The sequence below is a fragment of the Odontesthes bonariensis genome, chromosome 1 (assembly GCF_027942865.1).
Source record: "Odontesthes bonariensis isolate fOdoBon6 chromosome 1, fOdoBon6.hap1, whole genome shotgun sequence".
Classification (NCBI taxonomy): domain Eukaryota; kingdom Metazoa; phylum Chordata; class Actinopteri; order Atheriniformes; family Atherinopsidae; genus Odontesthes; species Odontesthes bonariensis.
Window position 1 is genome coordinate 45,872,578 of NC_134506.1, and position 22,410 is coordinate 45,894,987.

The 22,410-nt window shown below is 42.6% G+C and overlaps 2 protein-coding genes across 3 annotated transcripts in view; both read right to left on the bottom strand.

The window, feature by feature from the left end:
• Positions 1-22,410, bottom strand: part of LOC142383938 (uncharacterized) — a 47,781-nt gene that overhangs the window by 5,041 nt on the left and 20,330 nt on the right. The window contains exons 5-10 of the mRNA XM_075469801.1: positions 4,468-4,604; positions 4,154-4,345; positions 1,458-1,602; positions 1,153-1,312; positions 407-599; positions 48-158 (exon numbers count right to left, since the gene is read on the bottom strand). Coding sequence (XP_075325916.1) covers positions 48-158; positions 407-599; positions 1,153-1,312; positions 1,458-1,602; positions 4,154-4,345; positions 4,468-4,604 — 938 coding nt within the window. The remainder of the gene's footprint in view (positions 1-47; positions 159-406; positions 600-1,152; positions 1,313-1,457; positions 1,603-4,153; positions 4,346-4,467; positions 4,605-22,410) is intronic.
• LOC142382460 (uncharacterized) lies at positions 5,546-21,429 on the bottom strand. Of its 2 annotated transcripts, XM_075468341.1 has the most exons (4): positions 21,113-21,429; positions 12,536-12,904; positions 11,716-12,207; positions 5,546-5,985 (listed from the first exon to the last, which is right to left on the bottom strand). In XM_075468341.1, the coding sequence occupies exons 1-4, from the start codon at positions 21,282-21,284 to the stop codon at positions 5,594-5,596; spliced, it is 1,425 nt and encodes a 474-aa protein (XP_075324456.1). In that variant the 5' UTR covers positions 21,285-21,429; the 3' UTR covers positions 5,546-5,593. The 2 variants fall into 2 exon arrangements, with proteins under 2 accessions (XP_075324456.1, XP_075324446.1); XM_075468331.1 differs by lacking the exon at positions 5,546-5,985 and having other exon boundaries at positions 9,507-12,207.

Genomic DNA, 22,410 nt, shown 5'->3' on the forward strand with positions numbered 1-22,410 from the left:
ATAATCAGTTGAACTACGTTTGTCTTTGTTGCTGCAAAGTCACATACCGTGTTGACATTGGAAGACAAGTGCTGAACATGTTCGGCAGGAACCAGCAACTGAAGGCTGCTGTTTGTGTCGTCACCGGTTGATGGTGCGGCCACAGGAGAAGTGGAAATCTGCAGTTCGAGAAAGCAACAGAATTCACACACACTTCTGCAACAAACAGCACGGAGACACAAATTATTTAAGCCCCATTAATCGGTTTTGCATAGTAGAATGTTGGATGTCTTGTGAATAGGGTTTTTGTTTGATGAATGCATACTTTAAGGACCAAACATTAGAAGAAGGAAAATGATTATTTAAAGACATCTGTTGCATTTCTTTCTACATTGTAAATTTGAAGATGGGTAACCACTTATCATACTTGTTTGCGCCATGGCCAGTCCGATTCACCATAATTGTAGGTTATCTCTTCCCCTGGCACAATGTCTCTGAGTGCAAAGAGACAGAGGTGCGGCATGCCGTCCACTTGAATTGTCCGCATTTTGCAGGTCGGGGCTTTGTGCTGATCATTTACTAGTCTCCCAAGCGACTGGTCCTCCAGAGATGCATCAAGACTAGGAATAAATGGCATTAATGCACAACAAAAACATCCCCTATTTAATTGTCTCGTATAGTGTGATTCTCAATAAAGTACCAAAAATACCAACAAATCAAAATACTAACATATTGTTCACACTGAAATATAGTCAACCAAGACAGCCACATGGCTGCATCACATTATTCATGGCTGACAGAACCTCCCGTTCCCTTAACCAAAGACATTGCCACAAAGTGTGTATATGTGTGCGGCTTACATAAAATATCTTAGAGTAGGAGACAAAATAAAAAATAAATAAAACCTTGTATGGATGATGGGATTTTTATGCACTGCAGAGCTTTTTAAATATCAACCTTATACATTGGATTGATTGTGATACTTTTAATGTACTTAACGTATAAACTGTCTAGCTGTAACAATTAGGAATATGTACTCCTGGACCAAGAGTTGGTAGTGGCAGACACTCAGTATTAAATTACTTTATCATGATCAGAATTTTTATTTCTAAACATCAGTGAATTCTAATTACAAACTACAGCTGCAAAAATGGCATATTCAGCCTAACTTACCACCAAGATTTCCCTTTCCATTGAAAATCAAAGAGATATGTTGCTTCAGTTTCACTGTAGGTCTCGACGACAGGAGGATTGTCTGGAGTAAGAAGTTTCCCTCTGTACTCTAGTACAAAATCTCCTTTGCTGAAAGGTATTGAAGCAAAAATGCCTCTCCCTTTATGAGAAAATGAAAAAGAAGTAGGCTATGTTAATGATATGCTTGTATCAACCAGGCTAGTAGTCCATCTCTTACACTGAAGCTCATATTTAAGCAAAACTAATACATGTAGAAAAAGAATATAAGGTAGATAAAAACTGACCTTTGTAAGAGTTCACAAACACCTGTCTAAGACCCTCTTTGTCAGTTTTAAGTCTTATGTGCTTTTCTGCATCATGTTGTGGTTTCATCCGCACCCTCCTTCTGGAAGGATTCTTTAAACTGCAGCCATCATCAGCCATCATTATCTGTTCAAAAATGTTCAGGAACAGTTTTATGTGTCATCACAACCACCCAATTAAAGGGATATTCCAACAATTAATAACAAAATTATATCTGAGGGGGAACCCCTCTCACATGAAAGTAGGCTTCCACATGCATGCACTATTCTGACTTGTATGATCAGAACAGATATCCCACATCCTGACAGCTCAGAAGATCATTGGTATGCATTGCCCCCTTTTATTTAATATGAAAGGAGGCTGAAAATTACAGGAGTCAGCGGTCCTGAACGGTGTTGGGGAAGTTACTCAAAATAAGTAATTAGTTACTTTGTTACTGTAAATTGTAATGAAATTACTTTACTAGTTACTGCATTTGAAAAGTAACTTCACTACTTATTACTTTACTTTCCCATTTCTTAATTTACAGAGTAGTTACATGGACAAACATCATAGCTCACTTAGGGCTCTAGTTTCGTGGCGCGGCGTAGGGTGGCGCAGGCTGCGCCGGGCTGCGCAGTGCAAGTTTCGACCGGCGCAGCCCGGCGCACGGTCAGTTTGGACTTTGGTAGACCGCGGTGCGCCGAAATGGGAGTGGCGGTGTCACGTATTGATCAAGGCGCAGTGGAAGTTTAGTGGCAAAAGGCTACGCTGAAGGTGGTCTACTCTCGGCGCAAGGCAAAGCGCAGCCGGTGCAGTGGTAGTTTGGCTGACCGGCACACAGTGCACATGCGTCACCAAAACCTCACAGGCAGGTTTCTACAGTTTCCGGCATATTTAAATGCAATAAATAAGCACAACAACCACTATTTAATGCAACTAATGGGATCAACGCGTACATTTATATCTATATCACAGTCCCGTCACATATGACGTCACATCAAAGGCGGTTGGCGTGTAACGGAAACTCGACGTGACTGAATGAACATGCTTTCCAGGTGGTGAAAGCCCTGCCGACCGACATTTTTTACCCACAGCAACACAAACAGCGGGAAAATCGCGGACCTTGCAATCATTAACGATGCTACACGTTTGCTACACGCTAACTCTAGCTAGCAGGACAGGACTAGTTAAACTATCCAGATGAGGAATAATTATTGTTTTGCCTGGTAAATATTATGAATAACTCGCTATTTTTTATGTGATTATGTTCTACAAAGGCGCTACTGGTCTACAGTCATTTAATTTAGTTACTTACCCGTCATCGTTGTCTTCATTTAGACTGCTGCAGCGGTAAAACCAGGAGATGAGGCTTGCGCACTTTTCCAAGAGAGTCTGGCTGCAGACCTGCAGACCTGCACTGTCAGGACCCACAGACCTGCACTGTCAGGACCCTGTTGCAGACCGTCACCTGCACTGTGAGGACCGGAAGTGCACTGTGAGGACCGGAAGTGGATTAATTTAAAAATAAAAGCGTGTGTATCGGAAGCACGTATTTTTAAACGTTTTTAAACGCTATATTTTTCAAGAGGTTTTCCTCAAATTAATTAATTAGTAAACAGTACGACATAAAATCTATCAATTCCCGGTCTATTGTATATTGTTTTTATTTTTTATTGTAAACTAATCTCTTAGGCTCATATTCATAAACCAACATCTCATAAGATGCCATAGGCCTATACTGTACATTTTATTGTACAGAGTAAGTCACTGCTATTTATTTTATTGTGTACTACAGAGTAAGTCACTGCTATTTCATTATCATTTCATTTTGACTTTATCGCACTGCTCTTTATATATATATATATATTTTTTTTTTACTTTTACGTGCTTTCAGGTAAACTCGCCTGTCGCTTCCGGTCCTCACAGTGCAGGTGACGTCACAGTGCATGTCTCCAACGAAGGGTCCTGACAGTGCAGGTCATGGGTCCTGAGAGTGCAGCCAGACCCCTCTCCACTTTTAGGGTCAAACCAAGTATGGTCGACTAAACACAGACTCCCAGCATGCTAGCTGTGGGTCTACTAGCCACCAGAGAGTCTTCCAGCCTGCTAGCTCTTGGCTTGCTAGACTACACTCACAATAAAGCTGTCTATTCTATTAAATTCTGCTTTACACTTTTATCAGAAAGTTTATAGTGAATTCGGGGACATGGAGTAGAGAGAGAGATCATGTAATTCCATACACATCCACGAGGGGCAGTGTGCAGGATTATACACAGATTGAGTGGGAGGTGTGGGGGGGGCTCACACACTCACACACAATATCTGAAAAAAATCACTTTGGGGGACAGCGGCCATTTTTAGATAGAAATGCATGTTGGAGCTTGTAGAATACGTTTATATTGAAAACTAAATGGGGACGGTGAATTTTGTCCCCAATTGGAAAGCTGTCCCCAATCAACTGGTGTGTATTCTGAAAAATGCCCCCAATTTTGGGCTAAGTACACACACACACATGCCAAGAGGCTTCCCGGTCTGGGACAGCTCTGGCATCAGTGTGTAGTCAATAGAACACTTATGTACAGTGATAGTCCCAGAAACAGTTCTTGTCTTCTGAAAAACAGAGGCGAACATCACACTTGCTGCATTGGGTATTAGTATACCCTTTACTGCAGTGTCTGCAGCGTCCTCTCTTCACCTTCATTGGGAAATGTCCAGTTTGGTCGTTGCGCACATCCTGCGGGGGGTGTGTACATGCTTTCTTGGAAGAGGGACATTTTGGACTCCCATCACCTGGGGATGGTCTCTTCCCAGCATTCAAAGGACTCCCTGCCGCATCTGGGTTTGAAGATGGTCGTCCTCTCTTCGGAGTTTTCGGTGTTGTGTTCACCTGGAAAGAGAAGCATTAATATTACTATTAATAATCAATGCATGTATATGCTAAAAATGTATGATGATACAAGTCAGAGATACAAGTCACAAACATGGCAAATAGCAGAAATAGATTCTTACCAGAATGAGAGAGGATGCTACTTGTGCCTGGAACTTTCTCATGTTTATTATCTCCTTCTTTGGCATCTTGAGAGCTTGGCAGTGCCGCTTGTAGAGGAGCCAGGCGTTGACCACAGAACATGAAAACGGCTTCTCACCTGTGTGGATTCGTGAATGCATTTCAAGTGTTGACCTTTTAGAAAAATTTTCCCCAAAGGTTTTACAAACGTAAGGCTTCTCACCTGTGTGAGTCCTCATGTGGACCAACAAACCATTATTATACCTGAAAGCTTTCTTACATATTTCACAAGAATATGGTTTCTCACCTGTGTGCATTCCGTAATGTGCCCTCAACTCAGAGTAACTCATAAAGCCTTTTCCACAAACTTCACATTTTACTGCCTGGTCACCTGTGTCGGCATTAAACTGACTCTCATTGATCACATCGTTACTGTGATTTATGCTTCTCCCACGTCTCTTATTTGGCTTCAGCTTTGCATTTTGAGTTGATTCAGACTCTTCGTCTCTCAAGTTTTTTTCCATTTCTTGTCTCTCAGCTACAGAGGAGTTCTGAGAGAGGAGCTGGTCACTGGTTAGTTCACTTTCCTCATAAGTAGGAGTCACATATAAGATATCAGTCTCCTGTTTCAGTTCAAGCCCCTCTTCCTCTTGAGAGGTGCAGCGTTCCTCCAGCTCTTCTTTAAACTGTGGCGGTTCTGGTTCCTGCTGGTCCAGACTGGAGTTGCTCTCGTGGTTAAAGAACTGCTGGTCAGTAAGAATCTCCTCCTCACAGACATATTGTTGTGAGAGGTCTGGGGGAAAAGGGACAAAACCAAAGGTTGATAACACGATGACACATGAATCCAAGATCTGACAAAAAACATTTTAGTTTGAAATGTCGACAGTGTTCGACAGATATGTGGTGAAACGTAAAATATGCAAATGAGATATATATGAGACAGAAAACAACTGTATAGTTCTCCTACAAAAACGAGCCATACGGATTATTAATAAGGTTGATTACTATGCACATACTCCTCCACTGTTTATGAAATCACATGTTATGAAATTCCTGTCTGTTTTCTGTGATGCTGCTGTAACATGTAAAACCCCCTGTGGTGATGAATAACGTCTTGCTGATTCATTATTAAAGTTTTAAAGATGCTTTACCTTTCGCGGTGTTACGGTGACTTTCTGACATGGAAGAGTTGTCTCCATCGTTACTGTGACGCCTCTTCTTTGGCCTCGGCTCTGCATTTCCAGTGGATTCACGCCCACTTCCTTCCTGATCTTGGCTCTGATCTTGGAGCTGGACATTTGTTGGTTCTGCTTCACTACGGTCACTTTCCTCATTAGTTAGGGTCACCGTAAGGTTATCAGTCTCCTGCTTCAGTAAGAGCTGCTGTTCCTCATGACTGGTGCAGACTTCCACCTGTTCCTCTTTAATCTGTGGAGGTTCTGGTTCCTCCTGGTCCAGACTGGAGTCCTTCTCAAGGTTAACAGGAATCTCTTCCTCACAGAGATAATACTGTGGGAGCTCTGGAAAGACAAAAGGTCACAAGGAAATGGTTATTTACACCATCACTAAATAACAAAGACTGTAGTTATAAGTAATAAAAAGGATTCCACAGATATGAGGGTGAAACTTAATGTGAATGAGACTAATTATTTAGGTGCACAAATACAAGAAAGTCTCAAGTTTTAACACTCTTAACAGCAGAGATGCAACAATCAACTGGCTGGTGACCAGAAACGTAGGTTTGTTAGCTTGCTTCAGATACATCAGAAAAACATAATCTTTTAATTCCAAGGTGCTAAAACAATCATCTGCTCCTCAGCAGGTGTTAAAACTTGTGATATATCACACTGTGTCTTTATTTATGGAACAAAAACTAAGTGAACCCCTGATCCAGCAGCTTGTAGCAGCAGCTTCAGCAGCAGTAAGTTGAAGTAACGGTTTCCTGTGTGACGTTATCATTCTCTCACATGGTTGTGGAGGAATCTTGGCCCACTCTTCTTTCCAACGCTGCTTCAGCTCATTGAGGTTTGCAGCATTGGTTCATGCTCAGATCATTATGGGTGCCAATGCCGAAGGCATTAGACACACATATTACTCTGTTGCCAGACTCTTATTCATCCGTTTCCATTATGAATTTCGGCGCGCTACTAGTCTAGCACCGATGTTCCAACCGGCATAAAAAAGCACACCGCTGTGTGCGCAACGACCTCGATTGGTGTTCTATTAAGTTTGGCTCTCATTGGCCTCTCCCTTCTGACTCCTGTACACAGCACACATTCACACACGTAGGGTTTGAGGGCGGGTGTGTTCTGTGGGGGGCAGCAGATGGGTCCACGTAGGTGGTCCCCTTTGCTGCGCTCTGCAGCCCCCCGCCCTTGTTTTAATTACACCTTAGACATCACTAATCATGAGACACACACACACACACACACATTAGGTTTTGGGGGGTGGTAGCACTGAGTGGCATCTGGAGGGCGAGGCTTTTCTGGTATGTAGGCTGCCCGGAGTGCCACGCTCCCAGTTCCACAAGGTTGCCTGCCCCTCAATTTTAAATGCTCACTATTAGAAAATATCAAAGAGCCAGAGGGGGGAGGGGAGGGGTCTTCCCACACCCCTGTTGCCTGGTTGCTGCCTGGGGCGGGGGGGGCCAGGAGGAGTTGTCCTGCTGGTTCGGGGTCTGTGGTGGCTGGGGGGCTGCTGGCCCCCAGATGTGCCCACTGCGCCTGGCCCTCTCGGGTGTTGGGCGGGGCCCCTGCCGGGGGGTTTTGGTGGCGCTCGGGCTCGCGGGGCCGGTTCCGGCGCGCGGCCCATGTCTTGGTGGCGGGGCTGGTAGGCTGCCACCTCTGGTCGCCGGGGGGCTCTGCCCGATGCTTGTGGGGGCTCTGTCTGGGGGCTCCCTCTGCTGTCTTCTGGGGGGATGCGTGGTTGTCCCTATGGTGGGATTCCCAGGTTCTTTGCTCCTTGGGGCTGTTGGTGGCCTGGGTCTGGAGGCCCTCTCGGCCTGCTTCTGATTGCTGGGGGGGGGGGGGGGGTTCATTGAGCTCTGCCTCACAAATTTCTTACAAATTGCCTCTGAGCCCAGAGGTTACCTCACCATTATAAAGGCCTAAAGTCATCAAATAAATGTGAAAAATTATTCTAAAACTGCCATTAAAAACGAGCCACACATAGTAGCCAAATGAAAATTACACCGCAGGTTTCTGCCGTCTCTTGGGACACTGACGGTTCAAGAATTATTCGGATAAGACTTTTACTTTTTGGAAAACGATCGGTTGTTTGAGACAGTCGAGTGCAGGCAAAATTATAGTCTAATTTTAAGAAGCCATAGTGTGTGCACATGTCAGTTTGCTCTCTGTCTAACACAGACGAGCTGCAGCTGGTTCCGTCTCCGTAGCAACGCCTTGTTAGCCTGCTCTGTTCTAAGACTGCTTATGAGGGCAGAGCTAAGATGGATGCCCTGTTATAACAGCTTAATGTTATTAATCAGATCTGCTTTTCTCCTTTAAACTGATAGTGAGGGAAGTAGGAACATACCCACAATGCAATGGGAAAATGCATTGAAAAGCACTTAAGGAGGCCATTTTGAAAATGCCATAAAAGCTGTATTTTAAACAGGACCTTGATAAAAATGAAATAACTGTCTTCATCAGACCTGTCTTAGGAATTTTGGGCCTCGCAGAGGAAAAATCGATTGAAAAGCTCTTCACGAGCCAAAAAAGCCAAAAACTGCCCTACTTTGGAGGCCTCATAACTCAGCCATACGACATCACAGAGACCTCAATCAAAGTTTATATGTGACAGGAGACTCTCAGCTTCAACTGAACTAAAGGGTTTGTTGATAGGTTGGGCAGTAGATTGGCACCCATCAATTTCTTCAGAAATTTTCTAGTTCCCAATACTCACTTTATAGATGAGTGAGCAGTGCTGACCAAAAGGTGGGAACCTCCTTTCATCAGTGTTTCGTCTAGATGGGCCCACGACACCTCAAGGAGGCTAGACAATGATCACTGGCGTCAATGATCACTGGAGTCAACTCGACTCGCCTTTCGACCCGCGTCGCACCCTAGTCTTTTTGCCGAGCCGAGTTTGGTGTGAACGCAATTGACGCGGGTCGGACGTGGGCTTGGCGTGACGTGAGGAGTTTAATAGACAGAATGGACAGCTGATTCAGAACAACAGCGACAGGTGAGGACAATTTTTACTCTGTTTTAGCCTACATCAAGTTTGAGACATTTTTGAAGATGGCCAACTGGGGAGACAAGGAGGTCCGCGAGCTCCTCAGCCTCCGAGCAGAGGACGTTATTTACCGCCACATTTCGGGGACTATAGTGCTCTTTTATTCTCCGCATATGTTCTTCGGCGGCATGCCACGTTGTAACCATCCACACCTCGTAAAATAACATCTCCATGAACTGCATATACAATTGCAAAAACGAGTCCTCAAGGTGTATTTAACCCTACCTCCGGCGCATGGCTTGTGACTACGTCATTGTACATGCCCAGCATTTTATGTGTTTCGTGTGACGCTCTGCCACTAGGCAACGCCCCCTGAACTCGGCTTCAGGCGACACGGGTCACGTAACACGCCAAGCATTCACATTGCTCGACGCTGGTCGAAGGTGCAATTTGGACTCGCTAAGGTAGCGGGTCGCAGTGTGAAAGGGGCTTCTGTTTACCCTAAGTGCTCCCACTAATGGGCCCCCAGCTGCTATTGCTTCTTGTAATCCAAATCCACTGACTGGACTTTACTGCCTCATCTGACACTTCCTTCACTATTTTCCTCACACTCTGTCCACTTATACCCAGCTCCCTCAACAATGAGACAACAGACTTTGCAACAAATCCTCTACATCCTACTTCCAATGGACACATCCTAACTTTCCATCCTCGCTGCTCTGCTTCTGCCCCAACTCCAAATACCTAAGCTTTTTACTTTTATATGCTTCAACACACCGAGGAAGATGAAATAATTTAAAAACCAAAAAGAAATGTTCTCAGAAATAAGTTTATTAGTAGAAAACATTTTACAAAAAGCATTTTCTATCTCTTTTTTCTAAGAGACCCATTTCACAACTTTGTGACCGACACTATACAATTCAGTAGACAGAAATTTCACAAATAGGCTATAAGCCAAACTTCAAGGCACTCAACAACATTCCCAGCCATCCCATCACTGCAACAGGTTTGCTTCCTGATGGTATTGTGAGAAGACAGAACAGCTCTAATCTTAACTACAATGATTGACAACTTCAAACCAATTGTTACAAGTTTGCACTTTGAGAAATCTAAATAAAAACTAAATAAAATCAGTTTCAAATCATAAATCATTTTATCCAGAACAGAATCAAAACATATGTATCAAATCCTGACAATGAAACAGGGGCTGCACAGCTGGGTTTGTCTGCTCAAGCTGCTGCCCGCGACCTGACCCCCAGAGAAGCGGTAGCTGGATGGATGGATTGATGAGCTATGTAATCATAAAACGTAAGACAAGTCGCTGTGGGACAAATGCTATTTAATGTGAATTTTAACTGCAGAGCGGCTTTGAACAGCAGAAGATGAACCAGCAGCAGACAATAAAGACAACATCATTTGACAGTTAATAACCAAAAGGAGACCGACACTCATTTGAATTTGGAGCTGACTCCACCAAGTTTTAGAGCAGACTCAACTAAACTCTACAGCAGAGATCTTTTGTCATTTGGATTAATGGGTTTTCAGAGTTTATCCAAGCCAGCCCATTGGTGGCACCCACTGTTTGGCAACCTGTGGTCATCATGCACTTTGACCCAGTGTTTGCACAGTTTGTATAATCAGGAGGATTCCCCAAAACATGACCTATTTTTGTTTATCTGACAGTTTATCTGATCTCTTTTGTTGCCCCATCCCAACATTTGATGTTCTCTACAGTCGATTGTGAATAAAAGATTAGAATATGAGCTTCTTAAATCATTGCATTCTGTTTTTATGTACATTTTACACTGCGTCCCAGCTGGAATTATGGTTGTTCTCTGCATCCATTAAAGTCATTCACATTATTTCTTTACAGATGTTTCAGGACTGTAACTTTTTACCTGAGTGAGTTCTCATGTGATGCAAAAGACTACTACTCTGACTGAAACATTTGTTACATGTTTTGCATGAATAAGGCTTCTCACCTGTGTGAACTTTTATGTGAGAGGTTAAGTTACTGCTGCATCTGAAAACTTTGTCACATGTAGAACATGAAAACGGCTTCTCACCTGTGTGAGTTCTCATATGCTGCCTCAGATGATAACTCCGACTGATAAATTTGCCACATATTTTGCATGAATAAGGCTTCTCACCTGTGTGAGTGCTCATGTGCCGACTCAGATGATCACTCCGACTGAAACATTTGCCACATATTTTGCATGAATAAGGCTTCTCACCTGTGTGAGTGCTCATATGCTGCCTCAGATGATAACTCCGACTGAAACATTTGTCACATGTTTTGCATGAATAAGGCTTCTCACCAGTGTGAGTGCTCATATGCTCCTTCAGATGACCTCTCTGACTGAAACATTTGCCACATGTTTTGCATAAATAAGACTTCTCACCTGTGTGAAGTTTTATGTGACGGGTTAAGTTACTGCTGCATCTGAAAACTTTGCCACATGTAGAACATGAAAACGGCTTCTCACCTGTGTGAGTGCTCATATGCTGCCTCAGATGACCACTCCGACTGAAACATTTGCCACATGTTTTGCATGAATACGGCTTCTCACCTGTGTGAGTTCTCATGTGATACAACAGATGACCTCTCTGACGAAAACATTTGCCACATGTTTTGCATAAATAAGACTTCTCACCAGTGTGAAGTTTTATATGAGCGGTTAAGCTACTGCTGCATCTGAAACCTTTCCCACATGTAGAACATGAAAACGGTTTCTCACCTGTGTGGATTCGTGAATGCATTTTAAGTGTTGACCCTTCAGAAAATCTTTTCCCACAGGTTTTACAAACGTAAGGCTTCTCACCTGTGTGAGTCCTCATGTGGACCAACAAAATATTATTGTACCTGAAAGCTTTCTTACATATTTCACAAGAATATGGTTTCTCACCTGTGTGAGTTCTCATATGCTCCCTCAGATGACCACTCTGACTGAAACATTTGCCACACGTAGAACATAAAAACGACTTCTCACCTGTGTGAGTCCTCATGTGGACCAACAAACCATTATTATACCTGAAAGCTTTCTTACATATTTCACAAGAATATGGTTTCTCACCTGTGTGCATTCCGGAATGTGCCGTCAACTCAGAGTAACTCATAAAGGCTTTTCCACAAACTTCACATTTTACTGCCTGGTCACCTGTGTCGGCATTAAACTGGCTCTCATTGATCACATCGTTACTGTGATTTATGTTTCTCCCACGTCTCTTATGTGGCTTCAGCTTTGAATTTTGAGTTGATTCAGACTCTTCATCTCTCAAGTTTTTTTCCATTTCTTGTCTCTCAGCTACAGAGGAGTTCTGAGAGAGGAGCTGCTCACTGGTTAGTTCACTTTCCTCATAAGTAGGAGTCACCGATAAGATATCAGTCTCCTGTTTCAGTTCAAGCCACTCTTCCTCTTGAGAGGTGCAGCGTTCCTCCAGCTCTTCTTTAAACTGTGGCGGTTCTGGTTCCTGCTGGTCCAGACTGGAGTTGCTCTCGTGGTTAAAGAACTGCTGGTCAGTAAGAATCTTCTCCTTCTCCTCACAGACATATTGTTGTGAGAGGTCTGGGGGAAAAGGGACAAAACCAAAGGTTAATAACTCGATGACAGATGAATCTAAGATCTGACAAAAAACATTTTAGTTTGAAGTGTCGACAGTGTTCGACAGATATGTGGTGAACCGTAAAATATGCAAATGAGATATATATGAGACAGAAAACAACTGTATAGTTTTCCTACAAAAACGAGCAATACGGATTATTAATAAGGTTGATTACTATGCATATACTCCCCCACTGTTTATGAAATCACCATCCATCCTTCCATCCAAAACCCCCTGTGGTGATGAATAACGTCTTGCTGATTCATTATTAAAGTTTTAAAGATGCTTTACCTTTCGCGGTGTTACGGGGACTTTCTGACATGGAAGAGTTGTCTCCATCGTTACTGTGACGCCTCTTCTTTGGCCTCAGCTCTGCATTTCCAGTTGATTCACGCCCACTTCCTTCCTGATCTTGGCTCTGATCTTGGAGCTGGACATTTGTTGGTTCTGCTTCACTAAGGTCACTTTCCTCATAAGTTAGGGTCACCGTAGGGTTATCAGTCTCCTGCTTCAGTAAGAGCTGCTGTTCCTCATGACTGGTGCAGACTTCCACCGGTTCCTCTTTAATCTGTGGAGGTTCTGGTTCCTCCTGGTCCAGACTGGAGTCCTTCTCAAGGTTAACAGGAATCTCTTCCTCACAGAGATAATACTGTGGGAGCTCTGGAAAGACAAAAGGTCACAAGGAAATGGTTATTTACAACATCACTAAATAACAAAGACTGTAGTTATAAGTAATAAAAAGGATTCCACAGATATGAGGGTGAAACTTAATGTGAATGAGACTAATTATTTAGGTGCACAGATACGAGAAAATCTTAAGTTTTAACACTCTTAACAGCAGAGATGCAACAATCAACTGGCTGGTGAGCAGAAACGTAGGTTTGTTAGCTTGTTTCAGATACATCAGATATACATAATCTACATACATAATAACCCCTAATCCAGCAGCTTGTAGCAGCAGCTTCAGCAGCAGTAAGTTGAAGTAATGGTTTCCTGTGTGACATTATCAATCTCTTACATGGTTGTGGAGGAATCTTAGCCAACTCTTCTTTCCAACTCTGCTTCAGCTCATTGAGGTTTGCAGCATTGGTTCATGCTCAGATTATTATGTGTGCCAATGCCGAAGGCATTAGACACACATATTACTCTGTTGCCTGACTCTTATTTTTCCGTTTCCTCAAGGAGCGCCAAAATGCTCTATTTTAGAGGCCTTATAACTCAGCCATAAAGCATAACACAGACCTCATTCAAAGTTTATATGTGACAGGATACTCTCGGCTTTAACTGAACCAAAGCTTTTTTTTGATACATTATACAGCTTTGACACAACAGCAGTTTACATTTTAGGAAGACTACATCTCGGCCGAGGTGTCTCTCCCACTCAGATCCCCACTCTAATTTCGATACTGCACCAATTCCTGGAACAAATGTCTCTCATGTCCAAAATATCTGCCCGATCTGGACAAATATTACTTCAAAACGTAGACATTTTTGTCCTCTTTCACACAAAGTCACACTCATTGAGCTCTGCCACACATATTTCTTACAAATTGCCTCTCCATTTCCATTATAAAAGCCTAAAGTCATCGAATTCAGGTGAAAAATTATACTAAAACTGCCATAAAAAAACAAGCCATACATAGTAGCCGAATGAAAATTACACTAATGGCTTCTGTCGTCTCTTGGGGCGCTGACTTTTACTTTTCGAACATTGACCGTTTGTTCCAGACAGTAGGCGACAGTCAAAATTATAGTTTAATTTTAAGAAGCCATAGTGTGTGCACATGTCAGTTTGCTCTCTGTCTAACACAGACGAGCCGCAGCTGGTTCTGTCTCCGTAGCAACGCCTTGTTAGCCTGCTCTGTTCTAAGACTGCTTATGAGGGCAGAGTAAGATGGATGCCCTGTTATAACAGCTTAATATTATTAATCTGATCTGCTTTTCTACTTTAAACAGATAGTGGGTGGAAGTTTGAAAATACCCACAATGCAATGGGAAAATGAATTGAAAAGAACTTAACAAACCCAAAATGCATTTTGAAAATGCCATAAAAGCTGTATTTTAAACAGGACCTTAATAAAAATGATGTAACTGTCTACAGGAGACATGTCTAAATTTTGGGCCTCAGCAAATTATTATTATTATTAATAATAATAATAATAATAATAATAATAATAATAATAATAATAATAATAAATACAAAAATAAATAAACACACATCCACACACACTCGCACAGCACATGCATCCATCCCCCAACTCCGCTGGGGTGTGGCGCAGCGGGCACATTCGAGGGCCAGCAGCCCCCCAGCTACCACAGACCCCGAACCAGCAGGACAACTCCTCCTCCTGGCCCCTCCCGCCCCAGGCAACAACCAGGCAACAAGTGTGTGTGAAGACCCCTCCCCTCGCCCTTCTGGCTCTTTGATATTTTCTAATAGTGAGCATTTAAAATTGAGGGGCAGGCAACCTTGTGGAACTGGGAGTGCGGCCCTCCGGGCAGCCTAAATACCCAAAGAGTCCCATCCTCCAGATACCACTCAGTGCTACCACCCCCCAATTTGTATCGGGGAGCCACTTGGTAACGCGAAGGCACCCACCTGCCCCACCCCAGACGGCCCCTACAAATAAAGAAAATAACAAAACAAACAAACCACGAAGTCACTCTAGTCACAGCAGCTCGGGCCTGAGACCCACCATCACCCAGGCCCACCCAAGCTGCCCCCAACCGGGTAAAAGCACCGCCACACCCCACCGCACGCCACCACACCCTAACAAAGAAAAACCTGCAGACACATCAGAGATCCCAGAGCAACCAGCCCGACACCAGGACCCGCACCAACGCACGTTCCCCGCGGCGTGCCCAGGGCAACCCAGACCCCCCAGGCACAGGCAGCGCTCAGACACCAGGGCCCAGGCCCAGCACTACAACCCATCCTAGAGCGGCGCGGCCACCCGACCCAGAGCCAGCGGCCAACCCCCCATGGCCCCCAAGCGACCATGCACCACACCGCAAGACAGCTCCACCCACAAGCCCCCCAAACTGCCAACCAGGCCAGACATACAGTCCCACCCAGCAAAGAAATGATCAACCCGGCCCCACGACCCAAGAGACCACAAGACCCCTGAATCTGAGCGAGTGGCCATGGCTTGTGGAGTCCCCCAGGGGTCAATTCTTGGACCTCTTCTGTTTAACTTGTATATGCTCCCTTTGGGTCAGATATTGCAGAACTTTAACATCAATTATCACAGTTATGCAGACGATACACAACTTTATGTGTCTCTGTCACCGGACGACTGCAGCCCAGCAGACGTACTGTGTCAGTGTCTGGAGGAAGTAAACACCTGGATGAGAGAGAATTTTCTACAATTAAATGAAGACAAAACTGAGATCATTCTGTTTGGTAGCAAAGAGAAGAGGGTCAGCGTTGGTAAATATCTTGAGACTCGGGACCTTATAATCACTGACCAAGTTGGTAACCTCGGAGTGTTGATAGACTCAGATCTGACTTTCAGCAGCCACATCAAAGCTGTCACCAAGGCAGCTTTTTACCATCTCAGAAACATCAGCAGAATTAAAGGTTTCCTCTCCCAAAAAGACCAGGAGAAACTCATCCATGCATTCATCTCCAGTAGACTCGATTACTGTAACGCTCTTTTAACTGGACTTCCCAAAAAGAGCATTAAACATCTGCAGCTCATCCAGAACGCTGCTGCTAGAGTTTTAACCCGGACTAAGAGATCTGAACACATCACACCAGTTTTAAAATCTTTACTCTGGCTTCCAGTCAGTCACAGAATAGATTTTAAAAGCCTGCTGATGGTTTACAAATCCCAGAATGGTTTAGGCCCAAAATACATCTGTGATCTGTTCAGAGAATATAAACCCAGCAGAGCTCTTAGATCCAAGGACTCAGGTCAGCTGGTCCAGTCCAGAGTCCAGACTAAACATGGAGAAGCAGCATTTAGCTGTTATGCTGCAAATAAGTGGAACAAACTGCCAGTGGAGATTAAACTTTCACCAAATGTAGACATTTTTAAATCCAGGTTAAAAACATTTCTTTTCTCATGTGTCTATGCATGAAATATCTTTTAACTTATCTAGACTGTTGCCTGATTTTAAATTCATTTAAATGATTTTATTTGTTTCTCTTTATATTATTTTATGTATTTTTAATGCTTCTTGCACTCCCTGCTGCAATGCTTTTATTTTATGTAAAGCACTTTGAACTGTTTGTACATGAAATGTGCTATACAAATAAATTTGATTTGATTTGATTTGATTTGATGAAGTCACACAGCCCCCCAGCACACAACCAACTGCCCAGAGCGGCGGGACAGCAACCGACCAGCTCCACAATGTGATAAAGCTAATCAGCGGGGACCAGAGAGAATGAAATTCAGCCAGTTGATCTTTTGAGGAGGCAGACATTGTTTCCATGCTAATATAATCTAAAAGAACATTTATAAACTGGTTAATACACAGATTGTTCTCTGCTTTCCAGTTCATGAGAATAGTTTTCTTTGCGATACATAGCACTGTGAGGACCATGTGTGCTGAGTTCATTTCCATGTTGATGTTGTCCAAGTCACCCAGTATGCACAGTGTGGAGTGTGCAGGAACACTACACTTAAGCCATGTTGATAGGTCCTCACAGACCTCAAGCCAAAACTTCTGGAAGGGCGCACAAAACCACAAAGCGTGTGCATAGTCATCAGGTTTGTTATCTGTGCAATGTGAGCAGATATTTGAGTGTGTTAAACCCAGTGGTGTAGTCCAGGGTATACGCAGGTATATGGCGTATACCTACTTATTTGTCAGTCAGCATTGCGTATACCCACGTCTAAATCCCCCCTGATGCGGCCAGTACTCGCTGCCAGTGCCTTGACTGATTACACTGGTTAATTTTAGGCACGAGGACTGGTGAGATAATCAGAGGCAGAGTGGGGCGGGAGATGCGCTGGCCACTTCTGGAACACGATTGGACACCTCAGGTGCCACTCCAGTTGATTGACAGGTATGTCTCTTAGAAAGATGCGCGATGCGAATGAGAAACGCGGCGTCTTTGAAATGAGTGGCAGGGGTAGAGAGTATGGTGCTGAAGCTACTGTCGGAGTGAACCTACTTTCCTGGAATACATCATTTTGAGTTAAGTTTTAATGTGATTTCCAAATGAGTCATTGTTTTTTAAAGACACTGCCCATTTAGAGAAGAGATTTTGTTGCCAATTGTTACACTGTATGAGTGGGCTTAAGTTATGAAAGGCTAACGTCACGTTAGCGTGAAGCTATGTAGCACTATGAAGTGGTACCTTGAGTTACGAGTGTCCCGACATACGAGTTGTTTTAGTTACGAGCCGTTATTCCGTTTATTTATTTATTTTTTTTAACTTTAATTTGCGAGCAGAAATTTAAGTTACTTGTTATGAAATAACAACTTTTTTTTAAAGTTGCAAACCTCCTCCGCCAGCATCTTCTGCCAGTCCAAGCGTCTGATCTCCAGATAAATACACTTGATAAAACCAGAATTTTTCTTTACTTTTTCTTTTCATTTATCATATCATATTATGTTCTTCTACAATGTTTTTTATTTAAAAATAAATTCATTCCATCACAAAAAAAAATTGGGGAGGTTTTTGGGGGGCATGGAACGGATTAATGGCATTTCTATTAATTTCAATGGTGAATATTGATTTGACGTACGAGCTGTTTGACTTATGAGCTCTGTCACGGAACCAATTAAACGCGTAACTCAACGCACCACTGTGTTGGGGTAATGTGGGGGGACATATCATTGTTGGTTTTCAGTGTATAATCAACACAGTTCATAAGGATTTCATACCAGACTGTACCGTTAGATGAAACTGATATAATCTTTGGGCATTTGTTACAATGTCCATGAAGCTTGTTTGTTATTATAAAAGGTCTAAAAGTATAACTTTAGCCAAGCTACATCACCTGACTAACCTACATGATCTGGTTTAACTTTATAGCAGCTAGGTTTGTAGTTGATTTTAAAGTAAGTTAAAGCACAAGAATGGAGACAAATGGTTTAAGATTAACACAATATTGAGGTTTAACCAGGCTGCCTTATTTTGTGTAGGGACAGATAACAATGAAAAGAACGGGAAATATTGCAGACTTCTTTGTGAACGGACCGTTCACAATGATTGGATACTGATGCTGTCTATCAAACTGCAATCTGCTCCTCCCTCCCCCTCCTTCCCCCTGTGCTCGTACCCTGCTCCGTGAACGAATTACGGGTCCAGAAGCTTGGCAGGAAGCTAAACTAGAGCCAGCTTGGCTAGCACCTAGCATTATTAAACGTATCGTTAGCATATACTAAATACTAAATATGGCAACGATCGATGCTTGCTGTCAGAACAGCGCTCGTGCACCTTCCTGCTCGTGCGCGTTCATGTACTCTAGAGGCGTGCCTTCGGGGGGAAAGTGAAGAAAGGGGTTGGGACTTTTTACCTGTGTATTTTCAAATTGCAGCTTCGCTGGACTCAAAATCCAGGATCTCCTACCCTATCTTTAAGTCTGGAAGGATCAGTCTCTTCATTTATTGAAAACATCTTAGAAGCAGAGAGAGAAAGGATAATTCAACATAAAAATGAATCAGACCAAGAGAGTGATACCAAACGACAACACAGACAATGAAACTCTTACTGATGGACCACACGATGATCCCACACTGAATGAACCTCACAATGATTCCCAACAAGATGAACCCCACAATGATGTCCATCTAGATGATCAGTCCAACGATGATGCTCAACGAGACCAAGATGATGTCCAGTTGTGTGGACCTCCAGATAATGATGTAGGAAACAGAATGCATGGCACACCCATCTTGCCTACAGAATTGCTGTCATTTATCATCCAGTTGACCCTTAATGCAGACTCCTCAATGCTCTGGGCATTTAATAGAGTTTCTAAACTTTTTCGAGATCTTGCAGATCCGTTCCATCCGCAAATCTACATCAGAGAAACTTTAGCTGACACCCTAAACTTGGATTATGATCATGACAATTCCATAAGCATAATGAGGCTCTATAAATCCGCTGGACACAGTAGTGGTCTTGCTATTAGACTGAGGGAGCTATTCAGCCAAAATAGCAGGTGGATGATGGCCTGGCTTCTGATAAAGCACATTGGCCACGGTCATTTTAAACTCAAGGACATTTTTTGGAAACCTTAGGGCTATATTTTGTTTTGCATTGTAGGTAGATTTTCTTGAGTCTCCCTAGTTCAAATGTAGATTTTTAGATGGGTTAGTTGTGTGGTTATATTGCCATGGCCTGTAATAGGTCTAGAACATTGTTAAATTTTATGTTTCCACTTTATTATCCACTACAGTTCCATTGTGTGTGTGTTGGGCTCTATGCTGTGGCTGGATTGTTTTTCATTTAGTTGATTGAGATATTAGGCCTATTATCAAAGATTGCCATAATATTTGCTGTTCATTACACAATGTTAATCCATGATGTCTGTACCTCTACAGGATGGTATAGTATTGGGCTTTAGAGAATAAATAATTTGAAATAATTAACTGTTCGACATTAGTCATTTGTTCTTGCAACTATTTTTTGTCTCTTACTCTGGGTTTGCATGATATAGGCTATCCTACATTTTTGTGTCAGAATAATACTTAGTATAATTTTGTGACACTGCCAGTGCTACATTAATGCAGGTACTAGTACTGTAGGTGTTATTGGAAATATGCATTATGAAGGAAGGTTAAGGTTACATGGAACATGACCTTTATTGAATAGGCTAGACTACATGGTGCTGTTGTGCACAGCCCATGTTTAATTATTTGGTGTTGTATGTCTTTTCTTTACTGCTGCTTGAGCATAGACAGAGATTTAGTTGACAATTTTCTAAATTGGTTAACTATCAGAAACACTTACCTCCAAACTTGATCTCATGACTAATCTAACTGCAAATATGAATTAACCCCTTGTATGTTTAAATGAGCACAACCAAAGTTAAAAGGTGGATTGCTACAATGTAAGCTGAGCAATAGTTGACATACTGTCCTCTTAATTATTATTTTTGAGTAAAATACACATTATCGTGCTGTTTTTAATCAATGAAAATGTCAATTTCGGTTGGTTATTACATAATGCACCAATTGCTACATTTTGCTAAAGAAAAAAAAAAAAAAATCACAACACCCGCATTATGTAGTAACAACCACAATATGTAATAACTTATTACATAATGCGGCAAAATGTATTACATATTGGGTTCAAGAAGTTTATTACATAATGCGGCAGATTATTACAAAATGCGGCAGTTATTACATAATGAAGTGCAAATTTATTACATTATTACGTAATGCGGTGTCACACGCCCGTATTACAGAATTTATGGCAAATTACTCAACTGTAAAATCCTTTTCATCTATAATTTCTGACAAAGGCGTGTACACTTGAACTCGGGAACATCCTGACTGTTCACTCACTCAGTATCAAGCTCATTCACTGTATCATTTTGGAGAAATTCCGCCTCAAAGGATACAGTGAATGAGCTTAATACTGAGTGAGTGAACAGTCAGGATGTTCCTGAGTTCATGTGTATCAACCTTTGTCAGAAATTATGGATCAAAGGGATTTTATAGTTGAGTCAAATATTTGCACGCTCCGTATCATGGACTTCCTGCATTTGCCATAAATTCTGTAATACGGGCGCACTTTAAATCAGGGAAAGACGAACGTCTGCTCACTTGCCTCGAGCGGAGGATGTAAAAGCCGTTCAGGCTGACAGAAACAGCGGATTCAGCATGAGGCCCGTTAAAGCCCAACAGAACCGGAGCGGAGCTCAGAGCTGCAGCCCTGTTCCTCCACACAGCCTTACTTACCCACTCTGTGGAAGTTTATTTGCGGTTTCCAGCTGATATCCAGCAGTCTGCGCTGACGGCCGATCTCTTCCTCGTACTGGACGATGGTTTTCTCAAACTCTGAGAATATTTCTTCGGCGGCAGCAGTTAGTCGCTGGCTGATAAACTCTCTCAGATGCTGAACTGAAGACATTGTTGCTGCACACACTCAGATATTCAGCTCAGACACGCTAACACACCGTCCAGCAGCTGAGTCCCACACAGAGGAAACTGGCGGCCGGCTGCGGTGTTTGTTTCCGGGGTCACAGGGTGGAGTTCCGGCCCAGAGGTCCTGGCTGCAGACCTCCACTGTCAGGCCCGGAAATGCACGGCGTACATTTCAAAATTAAATCGCGAATGCACTTCCGGTTGAATAGTTTTCCTCACAAATTAATTAATTATTGAACAGTATGACATAAATCTATCAATTCCCGGTCTATTTATATATTGTTTTTATTTGTATAGTAAACTTTTGTTTGGTAAGTGCACATTTTCTCTTAAGCTATTACTCATATTCATAAGCCAACATCTCATAAGATGCCATAGGCCTATACATTTTATTGTGTACTATAGAGTACGTCACTGCCGTTTTATTATCATTTCATTTTGACTTTATTGCACTGCTCTTTTTCTATACATTTGTTTCAATTAGTTTTCTGTTGTATTTTTCTGTAAATTTATTATTAACCACCATAAATTTCATGTTTGGTTCTTTGTCTATGCTAATTATGTTGATGTGCTGCTGGAACACCTTAGTACCACGAAATACTACCCTAACTCTTGATATCTACAGTATAATCCAAGTCAAATTATTAAGTGATCGATGAGAAAACATCAAAAACATACCAAGTCACAACATGATCAAATGTTCTGTAGACCTTTACTCAGTGAGACATTCACAATAGGCCAAAATTTTTTGTTTTTGTCGTCTTCTTCTTCACAAAATCTCAACATGTCGTCAATTTTGGCATCCACAGAGACACTCTTTAAATGGTAGGTTTGAGTTACATCATTTGATATTTTTGGGGGTGCTTCATATGTTTGGCCAAGTTTTTCAGATGGCAAGTTAGTGAACAGAGGGGACATTCAACCTTTTTCAATTTCAACAGAAGAGGAAATCAAAGGAGATGACAATTGTGTGTCTGCTGAGGAGTGGACGATAGAAGATGTTTGAATTGATTGTTGCACGAGAAGCTCTGGAGATGGGGATGCAGATGGACTTGGTTGCAGGGAGAGGAAGGATGAATCCTGACTCGGATTGGACTGGGCAGCAGCTGAGG

What these genes read in the sequence shown, in the direction of transcription:
- LOC142382460 (XM_075468331.1), bottom strand. Translation starts at nt 21,284, where the DNA reads ATGTCTTCAGTTCAGCATCTGAGAGAGTTTATCAGCCAGCGACTAACT. An exon ending in AATAAACTTCCACAGAGTGG is followed by an intron (nt 12,905 to 21,112) that starts GTAAGTAAGGCT and finishes TTGTCTTTCCAG; the next exon opens with AGCTCCCACAGTATTATCTC. An exon ending in TCCCCGTAACACCGCGAAAG is followed by an intron (nt 12,208 to 12,535) that starts GTAAAGCATCTT and finishes CTTTTCCCCCAG; the next exon opens with ACCTCTCACAACAATATGTC.